Source organism: Canis lupus, chromosome 16 (assembly GCF_011100685.1).
Source record: "Canis lupus familiaris isolate Mischka breed German Shepherd chromosome 16, alternate assembly UU_Cfam_GSD_1.0, whole genome shotgun sequence".
Classification (NCBI taxonomy): Eukaryota; Metazoa; Chordata; class Mammalia; order Carnivora; family Canidae; genus Canis; species Canis lupus.
The window spans coordinates 10,340,224-10,363,435 of record NC_049237.1 but is presented as its reverse complement, the minus strand read 5'-3'; the positions used below and the strand labels follow the sequence as shown (position 1 = coordinate 10,363,435).

Below are 23,212 nucleotides of genomic sequence, written 5' to 3'. Positions count from 1 at the left end.
CTACTCCTCATCTCCAGAGGGCCAGAGGGCCGAGGGCCCCAGCAGCCAGGCAAAGAACATAGGGAGGAGCCAGCCTCAGCAAGCAGGGGATACACAGAGGATCTGGGGATGACCACAGGATGTCCCACCAGACTCCCTGCTCATTTTCTTTGAAGTGGCATCATTTATTTTAATGTTCCTTCCTCTGGAAAACCCTTGGGCTCATATTCTTATAATAAAACCATTTGTCCTTATCTGCTCCTATTATCATATCATACAAAACTGGAGCCAATTAGGTGTCTTTTTTTTTTTTTTTTTGCCTACTGAATATTGTTGATGTATCTGTGATCAAACCCATCTTTGGCCATCGGTGGGTCTACTTGATATTTTTTCATGGGAAGAGTCAGAAGAAATAAAGGAAAAGCCTCAACCCTTACAGGCATTTGGTAAACCCAACACTCTCCTACAGGGGTCAGAATCCAGAGACCAGCCTTTTGCATGCCTGAAGGCCGGAAAGGACATATGCCCAAAGGAACCCAAGCTCAAACTCCGGGTGGCCAACCAGAAGGACATCCAGGGACAGATGAACTCAGCCTGGAGAGAAGAATGAACAAAGTACCCTCATAAAAGTGCAAAGGCGCTGTGACCATCTCCAAGGCCAATTTTAAGGATTGCTTTTGGGTTTGTACTAAAACACAGGAAAGAAAGAGGCAGTGTTGTCTACATGCCCCACCATGCATCTTTACCCCTAGTTTCTGTCCGTCTGCCCTCCACTCCGGAAGCCAGGCCTCCACGCCCTGGGCGCAATGCTGCCTAGCATGCCTCATGCTCAGACCACAGGTCCTGCACTGAGCTGACATACACACGGTCCTTGAAGCCAGGTGAAGTGCAAACTCAGCCTTTATTTATCTTAAGTACTGTGTAGCAACTCTCTCTTCTCTTGGAACCTGTGATGGGATTTTCCTGGATTTTCTCCACATTTTCCTGCCTGGTCTTTCCGAGTTCCATCTGCAGATTCCTCCTCCCTGGCCAACCCCTCTAGGGCCCCCAAGGCTCTATCCTTAGCCTTCCTCTCACTCTTCACTCTCATCTAACCTCCCTGGACCAGCTTCTGTGGGCTATGGGCTTCACTGATCCCCACAGACTTGCAACATCCAAGTCTACACCTCCAGACCAGACTTTTCTCCAAACTCCAAACACAAGTTCCCAAATGCCTTTTAAGCAGAGCTCCTGGATGTTCCATGAATGCATCAGACTCACTATGTCTCAAACTGAACTCATTATTTTCCCCACCACTCTTCTAAATATCCCCTTTCGGGGGCACCTGAGCAGTTGTCAATGAAGCATCTGCCTTCAGCTCAGGTCATGATCTCAGGGTTCTGGGTTTGGGTCCCAAGTGGGGCTCTCTGCTCAGCAGGGAGTCTGCTTCTCCCTCCCTCCCTCCCATCATGAATGAATGAATGAATGAATGAATGAATGAATAAATAAATAAATAAATAAATAAATCTATCTTTTAAAAAATTGTTTTTTAATATCCCCTTTCAGATCACTGGAAGCATCACCAACTCAGTCTGCCATCAGAAAACAGGAGGTCTCCCACCCCCCACCCCACCCCACAAAGTCACTAAGTCTCCCAGTCTAGCTCCTAGCCCTTGCTGATTGATGTGCTCCTCTCTGTCAGGTTCAAGGCTCTCATGGTATCTTGTTTAACCTCAGCGATGAAAAAGCCAGCCACAGATCATCTTGCCACCATTAATTCTACCCTCCAATCCATCCTTCACAACCACTAGGGTTTCCTTTCTACAAGACATTTTTGCTCCTGTCCCTTTCTCGTTAAAAGCCCTCCCACTCTACTACCCACAAAAGAACATCTGAATGGTTAACAAGGCATGCAGACTTTTTTTTTAAGATTTTATTTATTTATTCATGACAGGCACACAGAGAGGCAGAGACACAGGCAGAGGGAGAAGCAGGCTCCATGCAGGGAGCCCAACCTGGGACTTAATCCCGGGTCTCCAGGATCAGGCCCTGGGCTGAAGGTGGTGCTAAACCACTGAGCCACTCAGGCTGTCTGGCATGCAGACTTTTTATGATCTTGTCATATCTCCCAATACTCCCCATAGAGTACTCTCAAAGTACCTGAAACTATTTGGGATTCCTAGAATCAACCATGACATTTAACACATTTCTACTCTATACCTGCCACTCCTACTGCCTAGAGAATTCCTATTTATACATCAGGACCCGTTGTGAATATCATCTGCTTTGTGATCTCCTTTGGAATTGTGGTTCCATCCTCTGTGCTCCAGGAATATCTTGAATACAGCTCTGGTGCAAAATGTACATCAGGTATTTAATGACTTGTTTATATATCTTCTTTCCCACTCTACTGGGAGAGCCACAAGGTCAAGATAATGTACATCCTCCTGCCTAGAACATGCACAGGTTTAGAAAAGCAGTTCATTAAGTTCCTCAAATTGGAGGAAGGACCAGCTGTGAGATATGCTTCCCCAGGATGCATGGACAGGAAGCCAAGGGAAGGAAGGAGTTAATAGTTCAACCTTTACAATGCTATGATTGGTAACCTTGGATTTGAATTTCTGTTTAACACAATTGGCCAGTGAGAACGCATTTTCATCACAAATCCTCATTTCCTCCAAGTTTTCTAAAAACATCACCCTATCAGTTTGAATCCTGCAGTCTCTTTCTCAGCCAAAAGGAATTTCCCTTTAAACAAAAACTATTCAGACATTTCCAAGATATGAAATGTTAAAAACCAGGATTTTCCACTCAGACAACTAGGAAACTGTTTGTGGATTTTTTTCCCCAGACTCTTCTTAAGTGCCAAGAAGTCTGAAGAGGATTTTTTTTTCTGATGTTAAAAAAAATGTTTCCTACCTCTGTGCCTCTCTGTTTTTCCATTCTTTATATTGTCTGGGTTTTACAGAAGCAAGGTTTTAAGTCAGGAAAGAGAGGCTACAGAATGCAACACAACAGCTGCCAATTGAGCTGTTCCAACTATACAGGCAATCAACTAAATCTTGTTGGTGTGTTAAATCATTTTTTAAAACTGAAAGGCCTTCAAAGAGCATGATACCCAGAATAGAACTATGGGGTTTAAAAAAATAAAAAATAAATAAAATAAATAAAATAAAATAAAATAAACAACCTTGGTGGCCGTGTGATACAAATAGAGTATTTTAGTATTTTACAAGTTGGATAAACTGACACCCAGAATGTCAAGTACCTTGTAACACAAATTTACAGATCAAAACAACATGCTCCAAAGAAAAAGTCTCTTCCAAGAGCCATCATTGATACTTCTGACAAGAAGCAGGCATAGGAATTTGGGTGGCTCAGAGTAACCCATCTCTACTCTTAAAAACACCTCAAAGCTCTTCAGTAATGTCAGCACGGTTTGGGTAAATAAATTACTCCAGAATAGAGCAAGTCAAAGGCAGGCAGTTCAACAGGAGACAATTGCAACTGAGCTTGACAGCAGGTATACACAACGGAGGAAATATACGGTACACGATTCTAAGAAGTTATGTCTGATTTTTGCTGACCTTCCACACAGTCCTAGAAAAATTTAGACATACCACCTCAGAACACCACAAAGTGTTTCCCAACCCAAAGAGTAAGCACAAGCCCAGCTAAAACACAGCTTGCATCTGACGAGTGACACTGACTCTAGAAACAACTGTGTCCCAGTAATGACCTGTGAGTTTCTCATGGGTCTATACTGCAGGAGAGCTAAGTCAGTAAATATTCCCTGAGATAAATGGGGTGCAGTGATAAAAGGAGTTCAAAGTGTCCCCTACTCTTCTCAGAATAATGATCATGAAGATGCAGGATTACCCAGTCACTGCCCTTCCAGAACTAATGAAGGCCCAGAAGAATCTTGGGTTATACCAAACTTTCCATCAATAGGCAAAAAAATAGATACAAAGATCTGAGAACCGGCTGTATTGAAAGTGATAGAGGGGAGCATACAGAAAGAATAGAAGGCCAAGTACCAAACACGCACATTTAGGAGGTAGCAAGGAAGCCAGTGAAAAAGGAAAAGCTGAGCCCCTCAGACTGTCACGGAAGCCGATCACGAATGAGTTATGAGATGACCTTGTAGTCAATGCTGCCAAATTATGTCCATGAGGCCTAGTAGGTCAGGACAGAGAAAAGACTAGGTGTAGTGGTTATAGAGAAGTTGGAGGACCTTCTAGCAACAGTGGGTACCAGAACTGACAGGGTGCAGAAGTAAGTAGAAAGTAAGGAAATGCAGGCAGTAGGTATTGACTACTTATTTCAGAAAAGCTGGCAGTAAACAAAAGGGGAAAAATGTGAGCAAGAAGGAGCAACAGCATCTGGCAAACATGTGTTCAAGGCAGAGACCTGTGTTTACAGCAGAAGGTAGAAGCTGGGGAGGGCAGGAAATGAGGATGTGTGCGAGAAACTAATAACAGGCTCTCGTGCTTCCTGAGTGATGTCAGACTCCTAAGGTCAGAGCATCTCTGCCTCAGAGAGAAGATGTTAAGTCAGGGGAGACGGAGGAAAAGCCTATCTATTATGGGCCAGGCAGTGACATGTGAGGTAACTTGCCCATGGCCCTTGACGTCGAATCTGCCTGACTTTGCCAAAGCTCACCCTTTCCACCATGCTGCCCTCAGCTCCACACTAGTGGAAACCAGGGCTGTTACACAATCACCCACACTCCCACCTTGTTCTCCAAACTAAAGAAAAGATCATTGACACCAAATTACCCATGTTGCTTTCACACTAAATTTTCAGATTTCCAGAAGCATTTACAAGAATTCAGAGTTTAAAAAATATATGAACGAAAGAGGTCAGGGTCACCGAACTTAACCATTCTCCGAGAGTGCCTCACTCCACTTTCTTTAGGCATCAAGCAATTATTGTGTATCTCTGAGCATCCTGCACTTGGCTAAGTAAGCATCATGAGAATACAGAAAAGCCAAAGTTGTGTCCCCTGTCCTCAAGGAGCTTATGTTTCAGCTAAGCCAATCTCTTGACTGCTCTAGGCCTCAGATTCTCGGTACATAAAACAAGCCAATGCCTCCCATGCGCCCCGCAGATGACCTATATGTTTCAATTCAGGAAAAATCTAGGTCACTTAGAACTTCATTTGGAAGAGATGGAAAGCATGTGATGAGCAGGGAGGAAGAGGAGGAGGCTCAAAGTTGATCCAAAGATCATGCTTTTCATCATTTTCTTTCGATCCTGACTCTGCAGTGGCAGGGAACATGAACACTCCCCCTCATTCATAAAATTACTCACTTGGACAATTGAGACATCCTATAGCCGTAGGCCCAAAATCCTACCAAATAACCAAGCAACACCTAGAGCCATCTGCCTCGAGACAGCAGACAGACAGGTCAGAGCCATGCCAGGCTGAGGCAGGCAGTTCAGGATGCCAATAGGTACACCTGGGCTTATCACTATTTGAATAGCCACGAGCAACCAAAACAAAATAAAACAAAACAAAACAAAACAAAAAAACAAAAAACAAAAAAAAAAACACCAGCTTCCTTGAAAACTGACATTCAGCTTTCCACCTGCAGATCTGAAGTTGTGTGGACCTCCCAACAAAACAAGTCATTCTTGTCTTACATGATAAGCATGATTGTAGGCTTAGTTACCTTTAGCCCTGATATTTGACCCTGATACAGACAGTTCAGATAATATAGTCAATTCTACATTTCCTAGCTAGTGAGTTGGGACACAGCAGCACACCCTCCCTGATCACCTTTGTGTGCATTTCCGAGAGGCCAGTCTTGTCTCTGTGGTCTTCCTTCATTCGCTACTATTAGCACAGGTAAAAAACACTCTAAGAGCTTTGCAAGTGGCACAGTACCTGGTTTGATCTTTTATTTCCAAGGCTAATTATTGTGGATTATAAAACATTTTCCATCTGCTAGCCCACCTCTGTGAGGAAAACAGCCATTGGTCAAACAAACACACTAATGAAAGGACTGCCAACTCAGACTATTTTTCCAATGATCATGCTGAGTGAGCTACCGATAGCTCTTCAATCCCCAGATGACTAATCTGAGCCAGTCATGTAAATCCCGTTCTAGCCATTGGTTTTAAAATGGTTAAATGACCCCATCTTTGTTGATGAAGCTCAAAGAGAAATTAGCTGGTGGACTTCTGAGAAAAGTTTTTTCCATTCTAAAAAAGGACACAGCAAGACTCAATCTCTCTTATTCCTCTGAATATTGCCATTTTGAATCAAATACCAGAAACTCATATGGCAATGAGTTGCTTTCTCATTGCATCAAGCCGAAAGATGAAATTTGCACATAGATGGATGGCTGTTAGGACCATAATGACACGGAGGAGTTGCCCAGTCAGTCAAACAAGGAGCTATATACTTACAACGTGACATAATAATTTACTTATTGTATAAGCAATCTGAATCAGGTTTCAGTTACTTAAAGCTGCAAAAATTATAATTTAATTCAATTAAATTAGATGCAATACCTTGTTTCTCTTGCAAGACCAGCTTTACATCAGACTTCCCTAGATGCAATACCTCGTTTCTCTTGCAAGACCAGCTTCACATCAGACTTCCCTGCTTCCATAGAACATTCTTACTTGAGGGTCTTGCAAGAAAGAGGACAAGCACAAAACCCAGTAGTGCCCTCTCAACTTTCAGCAGTATGCCTGAGTCCACCTGCCCCCAACCTGTGTTATCACCATGAGAACAATTTCAGAGACAACAATCTAATAGGTCAAACAAATTTCACCAAGATCACCAGGATCTATGATCACTAGATCATAGATATATTAGCAACACATGTACCTGGCTGCTTTATGAATAAGAGCCAAGTATATGGAATAGTAGAAGAATAGTGAGTGCTCCCCCAACTCCCCAAATATTCCTCCCCTACAACTTGGGTATTGCCAGAAGTTCTCCATTTAGAGATCCACCTTTTTGAGTGGAAGTAATTACTGTTAAATATAAATGCCCATTTAGGGGGTCATATGTTAAACCTTACTAATATTTAAATTTTCAGTGTAAGCTCATCAAATCTTTCATAAGAGCAAAATTTAGGAGTTAGAAAGAGAACATCATTACAGTGAGTACTTGAGGGCCAAGAAGGGAGGAAAACATGAAAACAATGGTCAAGAAAGGTGAAGTGAGGGCCTTGAAGACAAACTATATTTGCTTTGCAATTCGACTAGAACTCATTACTTATCTTTCAGTGCATGACGATCAGGTGACAAGCAATGATATCCTCAAGCCAGCAGGACCCCGGGTTCCACCTCAGAACCTGGTCAGGGGCCAATAACAGGAGTTGTCCCCAAGGTGGTACATCAGCCCCAAATCTTCAATATCCCATTGAAGCCACATCAGTCGCTGGGCCAGCCAGGAGGAAGGGGAAACCACCAGCCTGTGAGATTAGCCAACTCCATCCCAGAACTCAGTGATAGATGTGGAAGCTAGATGGCCTTCACATCCGGACACAGGTTTAACAGCCCCTTAACTCTCTACCCCACACTGTCTGGTATTGGTCATTTCACTTGAAGAACCAACCAGATATAAAAATTTAGTGCACAGTCACTAAATTACCTTACAACTACTAGATTGATATGAACAGCATTGAAAACAAAACGGACCATCATTATCTTTGCAGACTCCATTGTATAGTTTTCTACAAAGATTAAAATAAAAAAGAAAAGATTAAAATCATTGCAAAAATTGAAAAAAAAAATCCCAATTCTCCAGATTGTTAAACTGAGATATAAGAAAGTTACCAAGATCATAAAGTTTATCAGACCCAAACTCACAGTTAATCTTCCACCCGTAGAGCCCCCTTCCACCTAGGATTCCGGCCTCCTCCTCTCTTCACCAAGGCCTCCACTGACTTGGAAAACGTTGAGCCTTTTATTTCTTTTTAAGATTTTATTTATTTAATCATGAGAGACACAGAAAGAGAGGCAGAGACATAGGCAGAAGGAGAAGCAGGCTCCCTGTGGGGAACCTGATATGGGACTCAGGACTCAATCCTAGGACCCCAGGATCACGACCTGAGCTGAAGAAGGCAGATGCTCAACCACCGAGCCACCCAGGTGCCTCAGGAAGTGCTGAGCCTTAATGGAGCACCAGATCTCCTCTCCCCCTAGGGAGACTCAAGTTAAAATCACCTCTAGTCCAGTCTTACATGGTGCCTTTAAGCTTTAATTTTACATTTTCTAAATACATTCTGGAGGTAAAAAAATAGAACAGTATAAAAGGGGTAGCATATAAATAATTCTCTCACCCCTACTCCCTCTGTTGACCCCCCCCAGACCCCAGATTGCCGTGCCAGAAACAATTATTCATTTCTTGAGCGTCCTTCCAAATATGAACTGTGTCTATATAAGTAGATAAAATTTATAGCCTGTTTTCCTCTTTAAATTACAAAATCCCACAACGAATGCCCAGAAATATAATTTGCACCGAATCTTAGAGGAACACAACATATGTGTTAGAAATGCCCAATATCCGGGCAGGTTTGGGGGAAGGAACAAGGTTTCTCACAATGCTTTCAAACCAGAAAAGAGACACACTCTCATTTTTAGATCTACCATCTTTTCTAGGCCCACTTTTAGCCTATACACACTCTGGATACAACAGCATCCATAAAAGTACTACTCACTGTTTTAAAATAATATGTTGTCATCTGTATGGAAACTACTTTTTAAGCTCCAAGAGGAAGCCCAAAGCTCTAAAAACTTGGGATCTAATAAGCAAGTGCATATTCATCCTATCCATGTACTTCATTATTTTGTAAGCTTGGAACCTGTCCCTTCTAAGCCTTTGTCCTTCTGAACCGAGAAGTCTTCTCCCCACTAACCATATGAGAAAAACACTGCTCCAGCTGGTTCACAGAAGGCGCCAGAGAAGGTACAATCCCAGCCTCAGGCGATATGAACCCTCTACGTTTTTAAAATCAGGTAGGTGACAGGTTTGCTAAAACAGGGCATTAGCAATCATGCATGTGGTAACTAAATCCCTATTTAGGCCTGGGGGTCAGACTATTCCACATTTTGGACAAACAGCAATTTAAACCAGTTCTGCAATTGGATACCCAACAGAGTTCAAGAAACAGATGGGAAAGTTATCTATATTCACATCTCTGCCAAAACTCCCCTTAGTTTAGAAGCAATACAATCCAGTCGTCTGTTGCTACTAAATCCAATACCTCTTTCAACACTAATTCATATACATAGTGTATTGGCAAGGACCCTTAGTAATGATGAGTGGCATTTTATAGGAGTGAGCTGCCCAGAAGAGAGACACATTCCTAAGTGGCAGACATAAAAGTCATTTTAAAAAAATAAAAAATTAGAGGAAAAATAATCACACATCACTGCTTCATCACAGTTTCATAGAAAAACTGAGCTCTTGGGGGATCCCTGGGTGGTTCAACGGTTAAGCGCCTGCCTGCAGCCCAGGGTGTGATCCTGGAGACCTGGGATTGAGTCCCATGTTGGGCTCCCTGCATGGAGCCTGTGTCTCTGTCTGCCTCTCTCTGTGTCTCTCATGAATAAATAAATAAAATCTTTAAAAAAGAAAAACTGAGCTCTTAATACCAAAAGGAATGTAAGGTCTCTACCCCTGACACTCTTCATAAAGATCTTAATTAGAGCCAGTCCAAACTGTTCTGTCTGGAGTTAATGTCATAGTCACAGGTAGCATCTTAAATCCTATCTGTGATCTCACAAATGCAAGTCACAGGCCGAAAGGGAATGTGTATGCCTGTGCACTATTCATGCCACCAGCTGAAAGACAACCCCAAAGCTGTGGCATTACAGCTGCTGGATGAGATATTTTCATAGTATGTTTAAGAACAAAAGAGAAGAACTGTCTCCCCCCTCCACCCCATGGTTCAAATGCCGCCCATGTCAGTAGAAACACCTGGAGCACCCAATTACCAGAAGATATTTGAGGGCCAATGTGTTCTAAGTACTGGACTGACAACAGGAAGTTCATCTGGGCCCCCAAACCAAATGCAGCCCAAATGGTCTCCTCGGGGAAAGCCTCAGTGAGCAAAACCCAAATCCCACTACACATCTGGCTTTTGCCCCAGCATGAACTACCACTCCCTCTCCGCCCTGCACTCTGCATTTTTCCAACAAGCCATTCTCAGCCATCACAAATGCTTTGGTGGGAATCACAGGGAGGCCCTCATCCCTTTTCCCAAAATAACGTCGACCAGAGGCAAAGGCCAAGGAGGTGGGGCCTGCAGGCCATTTTGCAAAAGTTTCAAATATCCTGGCACTGACCCCCTTAAAAAAAAATCATGAAGGGAAAACAGCCAAGCTTCTCGTTTTCTCATTAGTTCTCTGTCTCTGTCTCTCACTCATTACTAACTTCTGCATTTTTAAGAAACAAGCAAAAAGTAGATCTCACATAAAATCATATTAACATTGCTGGCTGTTGGAAGCAGGAGTTTATTTTGCAAACTCAATGCCAAACACTTGAACCTGACACCTTTAAAAGAAATGTGCAGTGTTCTGTGACAGTTCAATCCCCAAACGGGTCCCTGAGGCATAAGACGGAACAAAGAACTGGGGAGCCGTTCCACCTCCTCCAAAGCCTTTCTGACATATGCAACTGCCTCAGATTTCCATACTCTGCTGATCTTTCCCCTGAAGAAGAGAGAGGAAGCAGATTTATTGGCTGTCCAGTTAAAGAGACCAAATAACGTAGTCTCTCTCCTACATGTCAAAGAAGCTTTTCCAATACACACACACACACACACACACACACGCACGCACACCCGTGCAATTCCTTCCAGAAACATAGAAAAAGTAAAGAGCGAGACTGTGACAGCGAAGGGAAGAAAATGCCACTTTGTTTAGTTCTCCAAACCTTCCCAGGGAACAGCAGCAGACTCAACAGTGGCACCGAATTCTCCACCACCTACCCCTTGGGCTCTCCCCTGCCCCCCAGCAGGGGTGAAACAGGCTCGGGAACAGAGCCTTCCTTGCCAAAGGAACACAAACTGTCACTGCGATCACGGAAGCCCGAAAAGGGCCAGGGGCCCACCCTGGTCTGTCCGGGGGGCAAAAGCACACCTGTCGCTGGGTGTCTGCCCCGGGCATGCCTGCCTCCTCCCCGACACTTCCTCCGCAGCCCCCGCCCCCCGTGCCCTTCAGGTCCTCACCGTGTGGTACATCAGAGCCTCGGTTTCCCCGGGCTCCGACAGCTCGCTCAGCTTGCGGTCCCACTGCAGGACGCTCTGCTCCCCGCTCTCCAGCACCTCCATGCCGGGCGAGGATGCTGCGGCCTGAGCACAGCGGGTGGAGATGCCTCCGCGGTTAGGGTCCCGCGCGGGGTGTGCGCGTGCGCGTGTAGCTTAGGCACCTAGGAAGGAAGCGCGTCCTGTGCTCTATCTACCTGCCGGAGAACCAGCTGCCAGGTGCTCCCGGCCGGTGACCTCGGAACTCTGAGAACTGCCGGGGGAGACAGGCTGTCCAGGGACCCGGCTGAAGGCTGATGGGGCTACAGCAGGGCGCGCATCCAAAACAGAGGCAGATCAGGTCTCACCCCAAGAAAATCCCTTTGCAATAAGCCCACTTCCCACTACCGCCCCAGACGCAAACTTTGAGACTTCCCCAGGGCTCCTCCGCACGGCTCCAGGACCCCAGCTAATGACTCCACCCCCCTCCAGGGCAGTGACCAATCGGATGCTCACCGCGCCCGCCCGACCCAATCAGAAGTCAGGGATTCCCGCCCCGTCCCGCCCCGAAAGGCTGGGCAGCGGGAAGGCTCAGCCCAGGCTTTGGAATGTGGGCGGGGAGCGCCTCTGACGTCACCGGGGAACTCCCTCTGCCCCGGCGCGACCAGCCACCGCTCTCTGAGGCAGCGGACCAATGGAGTGCCCGGTCCGGGCGTGATGGACGGGGGGTGTGGCCAATGAGAAAGGGGCGCCTTCAGGGGCCAGCCAATCAAGTAGCGACAAGAATACATTTTATAAAAGAGGGAGGGGTGGGGATCCCTGGGTGGCTTAGCGGTTTGGCGCCTGCCTTGTCCCAGGGCGGGATCCTGGACACCCCTGATTGAGTCCCGCACGGGGCTCCCTGCGTGGAGCCTGCTTCTCCCTCTCTCAATGTGTCTCTCATGAATAAGTAAAATTAAAAAAAATAAAAATAAAGAGAGGGAGGGGTGAACTCAGTACCTTCGCTAGGAATCCACAAAGTTAGCACGCCCTTCGAGGAAAGAGTCCCTGTGTGGGCAGGTTTATATCAGGTCTTTAATATTATATATTTATATACGGTCTTAAATATTTTATTAATATAGATTCGTTCATTTGAGTTTCGAGAGTCTGAAAAAAAATGAATTACATATACACAAGCATAAATATTTCCCCTCCTGCGTGAATTTGTTATTAGCACAGTCATAAAACAAATGGTCACTGCTTGCTCCTCAAAATTTTCGCCCTTGTTCTGCTATGCTCTTCTCCTGACATGGTTTTGGGTTGTTTTTTGGTTTTGGTTTTGTTTTTTAAATGCGCTTCACTTATTTTTCCCTTTCAATTCACTCCGCAGACTCTATTGAGAAGAACCAATGGCTTGCTGAAGAGCTCTGAGTTGAGACCTTGAATTCATAGAACTTTCATATCCGTGGAGGAGCCGGGCAATAAACAAAGAAAATAAAGGCATAATGTAAACCTAAAAAAAAAAAAAAAGAAAAAAAAGTTTTTATTTATTTATTTGAGACGGAGAGAGAGCACTCCCGGCAGGGGTGGGGCAGGAGGCTGGGGAGCAGAGGGAGGACAAACAGGGTGCACAGCCGGCTCAGAGCAACCAGAGTGACCTGAGCTGAAATCAAGAGTCCCATGAATCAAGGCGTGATGTAACTTCAGGGACTGGTAACTGGTATGAAGTGACGTTGGAGCAGGGACCTGAATGAAATGAGGTTTGTGGAGGAGCCGGTGTTTTGCTGACTGACCAGCCGACCAATAGGGCAGCCGCAGGACTTGCCAACGCAAGTGGCAGAGGGGGCCTGAGAGGTGGGCAGGGACCGATCACCAGCCTGCCTACACCAGGGAAAAGAGAGCCTATCCTAAAGTATTTGTCCTCAACACGTTTTTCTTCCTTTTTTAGACTCTTCCGTGTAGGGATGCAAAGTCATTGAAAATATAATTTGGTCATTTTGTCTTTGATATTTTTAATTAGTTTGCTCATTTTAAATATAAAGGAGTCTGCCTTGTCTCTAGAAGTTTCTTACAATAGCACATTCAGATATTGGGTATTGCTTCCTCTCCTTTGCAAGCATTTCTTGGTGAGTGGGGTCAGTCAAAGGTCTCGGAACTCTGCATTGTCTTTAGGCAGTAGATTATCATGTGAACTCTTCCATTTGTCTGATCCTGTCTCCTGGGGCTTTTGAGAATGTTTTAATACTTGAGTAGAAATTCCAACTTATGGGCATGTAGCTTCTTCGTGGAATAGGTTTTCTCATTTTCTCCTGGTCCTCGATTTTCATTTTTCAATCTGCTACCTCCTTCACCATATCCTTTTAGCATAACATTCAACATGAGTAAGTTAGAAACATGTATATCCTCCTTAATGTTGGAATACAAACATTTATCTGTCAAACATTTCTTCTTTTGACAAAGTCAGTCTCTGGTTATGCCCCAGGTGGTAGGCAGCTTCTAAGATGGCTCCAATTATTCTGCTTCCTGGTGTTTACATCCTTGTGTGACTCCCTATCCTTGACTCTGGACTGGACTTCCTTCAATCACATAAAATATAGCAAAAGTAATGGCCTTTCAAGGAAGTTTCTGGCTCCTCACTTGCTTGATCTCTCTTCCTCTCTTGCTTGCTGGCTCCAAGGAAAAATATATGCCATGTCGTAAGCTGCCCTATCGAGAGGCCCACATAGCAAGGAACTGAGGAAGATGTCCAGCCAATAGCCAGCGAGCAACTGAGTCTGTTGATCCAACAACTCTTTAGCAACCGCAGCCTGCTAATAACCGTGAGTGACTTTGGAGCAGATTCCTGCCCTCCTCCCACCAAGTTGAACCTGGAGATGACCATAACATTATGAGAGACCCTGAACCAGAGGACTCAGCTTAAGCTGCACCCAGATTCTCAACCCAGAGACACTAAAGGTAAAACATGTATGTTGTTTTAAGCCACAAATTTTTTTCTTCACAAAATAATATAATAATTGGTACCCTAAATATTTGTTGAAATTTACCTGTACTCCAAAAATACTGTCACAATCCCTAATGGTGAGTCTCTTCATCCTCCTTTGTTCCATGTTTCCTTCTCCCATTCAATGTACACAAGACTTCTCACCAGTTTATTTCTTGTTCTACACTGGAAGTCTAGCATCTGTCCCTTTCCCTCTCATTCTTAGGACTTAGCAAGTGAGTTGACTTTTTTTCCCAGCTTCTCTGGCATCCTTAAAAAGTAACAGCACTTGCTCCCCTGTCTTTTTTCTTTCCTTTTTTTTTTTTTTTGAGATATAATTGACATATTACATTCTTTTCGGGTGTACAACATAATGACTCAACATTTGTATATATTGCAAAAGAGATCACCACAATGTCCAGTTATAGGCAACATGATGTACATTACATTCCCAGGACTTATTTATTTTAAAACTGAGAAGTTTATGCCTTTTGACCAACTTCATCCTTTCTGCCTATCCACCCCTGCCTGTGGTAGCCACCAATCTGTTCTCTTTATCTATACATTCAGGAGTTTTGTTTCTGTTTTTATATCCCACGTATAAGTGAGATCATACAGTATTTGTCTTTCTGTCTGATTTATTTCACTTAACATAATGCCCTTAAAGTCCATCCATGTTGTTGAAAATGGCAAGATTTCCTTCTTTTTTAAGGATGAATAATATGCCGTGATGTATATATACCACATTTTCTTTATCCATTCATCCACTGATGGACCCTTGGGTCACTTCCATGTCTTGGCCATTGTAAATAATGCTGCAATGAACATGGGATTGCAGGTATCTTTTTTAGCTAGTGGTTTTGTTTCCTTTAGATGACTCTCTACATGTGGATTTGGTGGGCCATATGATAGTTCTATTTTTTTAATTCTTTTTTTTTTTAATTTAAATTTTTTTTTAAATTTAATTTTTAAATTAAATTTAAATTTTTTTAAATTTAATTTTTAAATTAAATTTAAATTTTTTTAAAGATTTTATTTATTTATTCACGAGACACACACACACAGAGAGAGAGAGAGAGAGGGAGAGAGAGAGGCAGAGACACAGGCAGAGGGAGAAGCAGGCTCCATGAAGCCCGACGTGGAACTCGATCCCGGGTCTCCAGGACCACACCGTGGGCTGAAGGCGGCGCTAAACCGCTGAGTGACCCGGGGTTGCCCTGATAGTTCTATTTTTAACTTTTTGAGGAACATCCATACTGTTTTTGATAGTAGCTGCACCAATTTACATTCCCACCAACAGTACACAAGAGTTCCCTTTTCTGCACATCCTCACCAACATTTGCAATTTTTCATTCTAATAGGTGCGAGGTGATATCTCATTGTGGTTTGCATTTGCCCCTCCCTGATGGTTAGTGATGTTGAGCACCATTTTATATAGCTACTGACCATCTGTGTTGTCTACATCTTCTTTGGAAAAATGTCTATTCAGGTCCCCTGCCCATTTTCTAATTGGATTATTTGTTTTTATGCTATTAAGTTATATGAATTCTTGATATATATAAGTGAGCATGAGTAGGGGGGACAGAGAGAGAGGGAGACAGAGAACCTTAAGCAGGCTCCACACTCAGTGCAGAGGGCTCAATCTCATGACCCTGAGATCATGGCCTGAGCTGAAAGCAAGAGTTGGAGGCTTAACTGACCAAACCAACAAGGTGCCCCAGTTCTTGATATATTCTGGATATTAATCCCATATCAGATATGTGATTTGCAAATATTTAATGCCATTTGGTAGGTTGTCTTTTCGTTTTGAGGATGATTTCCTTTGCTGCATGAAAGCTTTTTGGTTTGATGTAGTCATATTTGTTTATTGTTGCTTCCATTGCCTTTGCTTTTGGTGTCAAATCCAAAAAATCATTGCCAGTACCAATGTTGAGGAGTTTACCACCTCTGTTTTCTTCTAGCAGTTTTTTGGGTTTCAAGTGTCACATTCAACTTTTTATTCCATTTTGCCTTACTTTTTGTGTATGGTTTAAGATAGTACTTTTGTCTCATTCTTTTGCATGTGGCTATCCGGTTTTCACATCAGCATTTATTAAAGAGACTGTCCTTTCCTCATTGTATATTCTTAGCTCCTTTGTTATAAATTAATTGACTATTTGCATGGGTTTCTTTCTGGGCTCTCTATTTTGTTCTAGTGATGTATCTGTTTTTATGCCAATATGATAGATTTGTAATATAGTCTTAAATCAGGAAGCATGATACCTCCAGCTTTGTTTTACTTAATCAAAATTGCTTTGTCAATTTGGGAATTGTTTGCTCTATGTCTGTGAAAAATGTCATTAGAATTTTGATAGGGATTACATTGAATCTGTAAAACACTTTGAGTAATGTGGACATTTTAACAATATTAATTCTTCCAATTAATGAAGGAAGAAATATCTTTCCATTTATTTGTATTTTCTTAAATTTCTTTCATCAATGTCTTAGTTTTCAGTTACAGGTCTTTCACCTCCTTGGTCAAATTTATACCTAAGTATTTCATTCTGTTTGATGCAATTGTGAATGGAATTATTTTCTTAATTTCTCTTTCTGATAGTTCATCATTACTGTATAAAAATGCAACAGATTTTGTATGTGGATTTTTGTATAACTGCAACTATTTTGAGTTTGTGTGTTAGTTCTTTTTATTATTATTATTAGAATTCAGTAAGTGTCCCGCTCAGTGCCCATCACCCAGTCTCAGCTCCAGCCAAGCCCTCAGCTTCAGCAGCCGGGACCAGCTCCGTCCCCTGGGACCCTGAAGGTGCAGCAGGCCCCTCCGTCGAAGCTCGGGCGCGCTCTTGGGGTGGTTCACGGTGTTGCTCGCGGTCCGAAGACACAGTATCATCTCCAGGAAGACAAAGTATCATCACCAGGACGGACTTTCCACGTCCCTCTCAAATCAAGGACCCTCTTCCCACCGCTCAACGTGTGTGAGTGCAAGAGCCCTGGGAGGTCTCCCCAGACTGCAGCCCGTGGGGATGGGGTGTGAGCCTACCCAGTGCTCCTGGCCCAGCAGCACGGAGGCTTGATCTGTGTGGCCCACCCTGTCCCCACTCGGCCACCCCAGTCCTCCTCACCTCCACCCTCAAACTCCGCTTGATGGAGGTTTCTTAAATATTCAGAGTAACTGTTGACTCGACGGTCCAGCGTTGAGTCTGGCAAGTACTGCCCCGTGAAATTCATCAGCTTTGTCAGGGCAGGAAATTCTGGGGGATCGTCGAAGTCCTCCTCATAGTAGGTCAGCCAGATGGTCAGGAAGGAGGTCATGGTGCTGGGGAGGGACAGGTGGGCAGAGGCGTCAGAAGACAGGGCTCCCTCACACAGAGGTGTCCCGGGGAAGCCCGGCAGGAACCGGGGCCCTCGGCCTCCCGCACGGGGCTGTCGGAGGCAAGTGCTGTTCCTTGTCCACCTGCCACCTGGCGGTCCTGCCTGCCACAGGCCTGCTCACTGAGGAGGGGCTGGCACGAAGCCTCTGTGCGTGGGAGCCCATGACCAGCGGTGTGACCATCACTGTCTTTCCCAGGGAACCTCCCTCCCGTGGGTCTGCCCTGCCTCCCTCACGAGGGGCCCCCAGGGGGTGTCCTTCCACTGACTCTAATCTCCCCCGGGGCGGGGGCCGTCTGGTCCGTGAGCACTCACTGGCTCTCCTGAGCACCTGCCGTGCACCCGGGTCCAGGTGCCACCAGATTGGTGAGGGTGACGCTCCCCACACCCTCTGCTCTGCGTCCCAGGTGTGGGGCAGACAGGGTTGGGGGGGATGGGCATGGAGGAGGTCTCCCTTTGGGGTCCCAGTGCTCTCCCACAAAGCCCGCACCCCACCCACGGCTCTCCTTTGCTCTTTTCCTGAAGGGGCCTCAGACCTTTACCCTGCCACAGGAATTGCTGACGGGTGAGGGTCCAGCAGCCCCTCCGACCCACAGTCCCCTCGCTGCCCTCCTGGAGAGGGAAGGCCCTCCTGCATGAGCCAGAGCTCACTCACCTTTCCCAGAGCATCTGGATTTCTCCTTTCTCGGGGGACGCTTGGATGCATCGATACCTAGAGGAGGGCGGGGGGCCTCACATGAACCGTCCTGTGGACCCGACCTCTCCTCATAGTTGCTGTCACCCTCTGAACCCCAACTAGTCCAGAACCCTGGGAGGCCATCAGCTCTGTGCGTGGGGCCACGGGCAGCTCCTAGAGAAGCGTCTGCACCTGCTGGGTCCTCCTGAATGCTTGAGGAATGAAAGGGCTCTGGCCAGGCCCATGGCCTACATCCGAGTGGGCCAGGGCGCCCCGGTGTCCCCGGGGACCCCTACCCTGAATGCCCCAGGACACAGACCCCAGATGGACTCAAACCTCCCTTTCAGTGGCAAAACAGGCCAGCTCAAGACCCTGGTGACGGTGGGGAGGCGGCACAGGCTTCGTCATGGGGAGAGAACGACGACTGCTGAGCACAATCACAGCCCCTCTAGCCGACCTGCCACAGGCCTGGCCCCAGGGGCTTCCCTACAGGACCCGACAAGGCCCTGTGTGACTCAACTCCAGTCAGAGGAGCAGCCCCAGGGGCCGGGAAGTTCAGGAACATTCCCAAGACTCCCAACCAGTAGGTGGCCCATCCCACTGGGCTGTGGAGGGTCAGGGTGCTCACTTTGCAAACAGCAGGTCCAGGATCTCTTCGGTGGTGCCAAATTCAGGATATGTTTCCATAAATTGAACAATGGAAAGGTCGTCCAAGCACAGCAAGGCGGGCACCAGTTCTTCTACCTGCTGCTCCAGCAGCTCCCTCCGGCTGGGGGTGGTTGGGCAGATCCGATTCTTTCTCAGGGCTGAGGCCCTTTCAGCCTGAGGTGGGACAGAGGGGACGTGCAGCCTGCACTGTAGCCTCCAGACCACCTGGCAGTTGGAGCGCAGACCAAAGCCCGAGCTCTCAGTGGCTGCGGGGGGCGGGGGGGGCAGGAGTGCCCACAGCAGGAACACGGGGCTTGACGCCTGCGGCTCAGTCACTTAGCATCTGACTCGGGTTGTGGCTCAGGTCATGGTCTCAGCATCCTGAGATCCCGCCCCTGGCAGGCTCTGCACTTGGGGCAGAGTGTGCTTGAGGAGCCTGTGTCTCCCTCTTCCGCTCCCTGCTTCTCTGCCTGTCTCTTAAACAGACAAACTATCCAATAAAGAAATGATCTTAGAGGATAAATTTTCAAAAAAATTTGGATCAATACAAGGATCTCAAGTGGGAGGGGTGAGTCTCCCAGGGCCGCTTGTCAGCTGAGTTTTGACAGCACCTCCCTGCATTAACAGCTTCACCCCTTGAATTTGACCACACGTCCCTGTCTCGAGGTGCCCACACGGAGACCTTTCCTTGGGTGGGAGGGCCCAGGGCGTGAGGGCTGCAGGATGTTCAGTGCCACCCTGTGATTTGGCAACAGAAGGGAATCGCATCGAAGTCCTGCATCAGTGAAGGGCTCAGTGGCTGTTGGGACCAATTGGCCTCTGACATGTTGTGCAGCACACGAGGCCCCTGTGCCTGACCCCGGGGGGACGGGGGGCAGGGATGCGCTCCTTCAAAACCTAACTGCAGAGCGATAGACATAGTACAGTGAGCCCCGTGTCCCTTTGGGCAAAAGTCTCCCAACTCACCAGGACCATGCTCAAGCCTTGGAGAAGGTGGGGAAGGACGTCAGGCCAATGGGGCCTCCTGGGAGCACCAGTTAGGAGAAAGCATAGCACAGTGGAAACTACTGGAGACCGCGTGTGATGAGACACGGTGTGTCTCTTTTTCAAAAGTTTTTATGGGCAGCCCGGGTGGCTCAGTGGTTTAGCACTGCCTTCAGCCCGGGGCGTGATCCTGGGGACCCAGGATCCAGTCCCACATCAGGCTCCCTGCGCGGAGCCTGCTTCTCCCTCTGCTTGTGTCTCTGCCTCTCTCTCTCTGTCTCTCGTGAATAAATAAATAAAATCTTTAAAAAGATTTAATTATAAAAAAAGTTATTATTCATTCGTGACACACACAGAGAGAGAGAGAGAGGCAGACACACAGACAGAGGTAGAAGCAGTCCCCATGCAGACAGCCCGAGGCGGGACTCGATCCCGGGTCTCCAGGATCAGGGCCTGGGCGGAAGGCAGATGCTAAACCACTGGCGACCAGGTATCCCCTGAAGGCTCTATTCTGATATTCCTACAAATCTGTGCCCAGGGACTCTGCATGCATCTGGCCCAGGCAGGGGCAGGGCCATGGGGGCAAGTTTGGGGAGAAGGGGAATCCAGACTCCTGTAGCAGCAGAAGTCTAGGGGGGAGCCCAGGGGAGCACAGGCTGGCTTCTGGGACCCGGGGCCCTTCCTGCTGCATCGGGGCCCTGGGTGTCGGGTGGCCCCAGCCCCTGCACTCACCTTCAACCCTTGCAGGTCTTCGGAGGATGTGCTGGACCCTGGGGTGTGGCGGATTTTCGCTTTCCTCTTCCACCGGCACTCATATTCCCGCGTGGCACTCCATATCTCCCATGTGGAGCTCTGTAAAGACTGCAGGGCAGCCAGGCAGGAGGCCTGAGCGCCCGGTCTGGCCGCCTCGGCCGGGCCGCACACCCAGCTGACTCCATTGCAGACCCACCACAGCACAGCCGGCACACACCTCCCCCAAGGAGAGCAAAGGGATGCTGCTGCAGGGCCTTGGGTTAACTCCGAGTCGGTAAGAGGCGCCTCGGGAATCCTGTTTCCACCCTGCCCACCGTGACATCAGGGTGACCCTGAAGGGATCACCGGGGAACCTGCTGCCCTGCAATGTCCTCCAGCCTGGATGCGACCTGCCCACACATCCCTGGTTCCCTGAAGAGGAGGGGGTGGGGCTGCCCAGGATGGCTGGCACAGGTGGCCTGGCCTGGCCTGGCCTGCTCTGTATTACCCTCCAGCACCTCCTGAAAAACTCCCTGAGGTGTTGGATTTGACGGTGGCACCAACGTCTCCAGCATTCGAAGCAGCTGCATCCCTGGGGTTCCTGGGGGTCCTCGAAACTGGGACAGCAGGAAGAGAACATCTTTCAATAGCAGAAGTCTCCTGAAAGTGAGCCTGAGGTGGGGCTGCACTAGAATGTAGCCCCGGGCAGGGGTTCCAAGTTCTGTTGGCCTCTGTTGTGAAAGAAGTGACCTCACTGCCTGGGACCCCCTCCCTGAGTCCACTCCTGGAGGAAGCTTCAGGAGCAGCGCTCGGGGCTGCCGATGCCCCCCCCCCCCCCCCGCAGGCAATGGCCTGTGTGCACACAGTGACACAACCGCACCCCTCTCCACAGGCCCCAGGGAAGGACTGTGTGCAGCCAGGGCCCCACCTCAAAACACACCTGGGTTCAGACACAACTTTCCATTCTTCCCTGGTTTCCACCCCGGAGAAGCCGTTGTGCCCGTCGGGGATGGTCTGCCTCTTGCCTGTGGCATAGGGATTATCCTAGCAGGTGCTTCCTCCAGACGTCCCCAGGCCACTGTGGCATCATATCTATGACATTGGAGGCGGGTGTCCCATGCAGGAAATACCTCCCACCACATGTTCTTCCTTGGTGTGTCCATGCGTCCAGGCCCACAAGGTCCCTGTGTGCACACACGTGGGCACCGGTACCCTCATTCTGGAGGCCCAGAAGATGACAGTGCCACCGGGGCAGGGATGGGCAATAGCTTCCCACGATCCTAGGCTCCTGAATCCAAGGCAAACCCTACAGTAGGTGTGGGAGTCTTGGCCTAGAAGGTGTGAGGCCGTCCTTATCCTGAAACCCTGCCTGTCGTGTGTTACGGGCCATTCCCTCGTTTCCACTGGGTGAGCTGTGGACAGTGGTGCACCCAGTGGGTCGCCCTGACCTGGGCTCTTCCTCAGACTGGAACGTGCTGGAATGCCTCCCGTCTGGGCTGCCAGTGCCCACCCCCACCCCGTCACATCTCCATGTCTGTAGCCAGTTCCATCCACACAACCTTTCCCCAGCCCCCTCAGGAAGGGGAGGGGCAGCCCTGGCCCCCAACGGAGGGCACAGAGCTGGCTTCATCCCTCCTTCTGCCTCCTTCCCAGGCTGTGATCCTGGCGAGGTAGTGGCCCTGCTGGGATCTTCACCTCCTCCCCTCAGTGGCCCCCTGGAGCCGCTGCGTTTGTCAAAGCCCCACAGTTCGTCACAGCCTCACCTCCGGAGCTCAGGACCCAGGGAAGCACCAGGCTCTCTTTCTAGGGAGCAATTGCTCTTTCCATTCCTGATGTTGTTCCGTATTTTGTCCATCTTCCCCCCTGGAGCATGAGCTCTGAGAGGGAGGATCTGGTCTGTTTATCAGCTCTGGCACCGTCTGTGCTCAGGGCTCAGCGGCTGAAGGAGCAGTTGGGAGGACCATCCCACCACGGGCCAGCTCAGTGGTGGGAGCCTTATTGATTTGGAGCATTTTTAAATACTTCTGCTTTTCTTTTTTTTTTTAAGGAAACTCTGTGCCTGATGAGGGACTCAAACTCAGGACCCCAAGATCAATAACCACACGCCCTTCAGGCTGAGCCAGGCAGGCATCCATTGGTCATTTGAAAACTAGTAGACTGATAACTATTTCAGTTAATTTGGTGATCCCCATTTTGTAGGTCTATCCCATTATGCTGAATTACCAAGTGACTCCCCCAATGTCAGTACCGCGACAGCACAGATTGCCCCAGCTGACAGCACTGAGTGGCTGTTCAGATTGGAGACTGAACTCGTTCACGGGGTCTTTCAGGAGCCAGGGTGGCTCCTCCATGGGCCTCCTCCCTCCCCGGGAGGTCATGCACCTCTGCAGCCAGCAGCACAAGGGGAAGATGACAAACACAGGCACGAGGGAGGGGGTCTCCAGCCAGGTCTAGCAGGCCTGCATGTCCACCTTTATGCTCACTCTGTGTGTTATTTATTAGAAGTAGTATTAATTTTTAGGATTTTATTTATTTGTTTAAGAGAGAGAGGGAGAAAGAGAGAGGAGAGAGCATGATCAGTGGAGACAGGCAGAGGGAGAGGGAGAAGCAGGTGTCCCGCAAGCAGGGAGGCACAAACCCAGGAATTCTGAATCATATCCCACAAAACAGAGGAAACAC

General features: G+C 47.6%; 2 protein-coding genes across 3 annotated transcripts in view; both read right to left on the bottom strand.

Annotated features, from left to right (window-relative positions):
* The window catches only part of CREB3L2 (cAMP responsive element binding protein 3 like 2), a 119,934-nt gene extending 108,291 nt beyond the window's left edge, over window positions 1–11,643 (bottom strand). Inside the window, exon 1 of the mRNA XM_038559440.1 lies at window positions 11,154–11,643. Within this exon, the coding sequence (XP_038415368.1) occupies window positions 11,154–11,255 (102 nt within the window). The 5' untranslated portion in view covers window positions 11,256–11,643. The remainder of the gene's footprint in view (window positions 1–11,153) is intronic.
* A 679-nt stretch (window positions 11,644–12,322) lies between these two features.
* On the bottom strand, window positions 12,323–21,359 carry LOC102152761 (ral guanine nucleotide dissociation stimulator-like). Of its 2 annotated transcripts, none has more exons than XM_038559215.1 (6): window positions 21,042–21,359; window positions 20,534–20,662; window positions 18,798–18,991; window positions 18,149–18,205; window positions 17,247–17,440; window positions 12,323–12,660 (listed from the first exon to the last, which is right to left on the bottom strand). In XM_038559215.1, exons 1-6 carry the CDS (start codon window positions 21,171–21,173, stop codon window positions 12,605–12,607), a joined length of 762 nt encoding a protein of 253 aa, XP_038415143.1. In that variant the 5' UTR covers window positions 21,174–21,359; the 3' UTR covers window positions 12,323–12,604. The 2 variants fall into 2 exon arrangements, with proteins under 2 accessions (XP_038415143.1, XP_038415142.1); XM_038559214.1 differs by lacking the exon at window positions 12,323–12,660 and adding an exon at window positions 16,764–17,014.
* Between the last annotated feature and the right edge of the window lie 1,853 nt (window positions 21,360–23,212).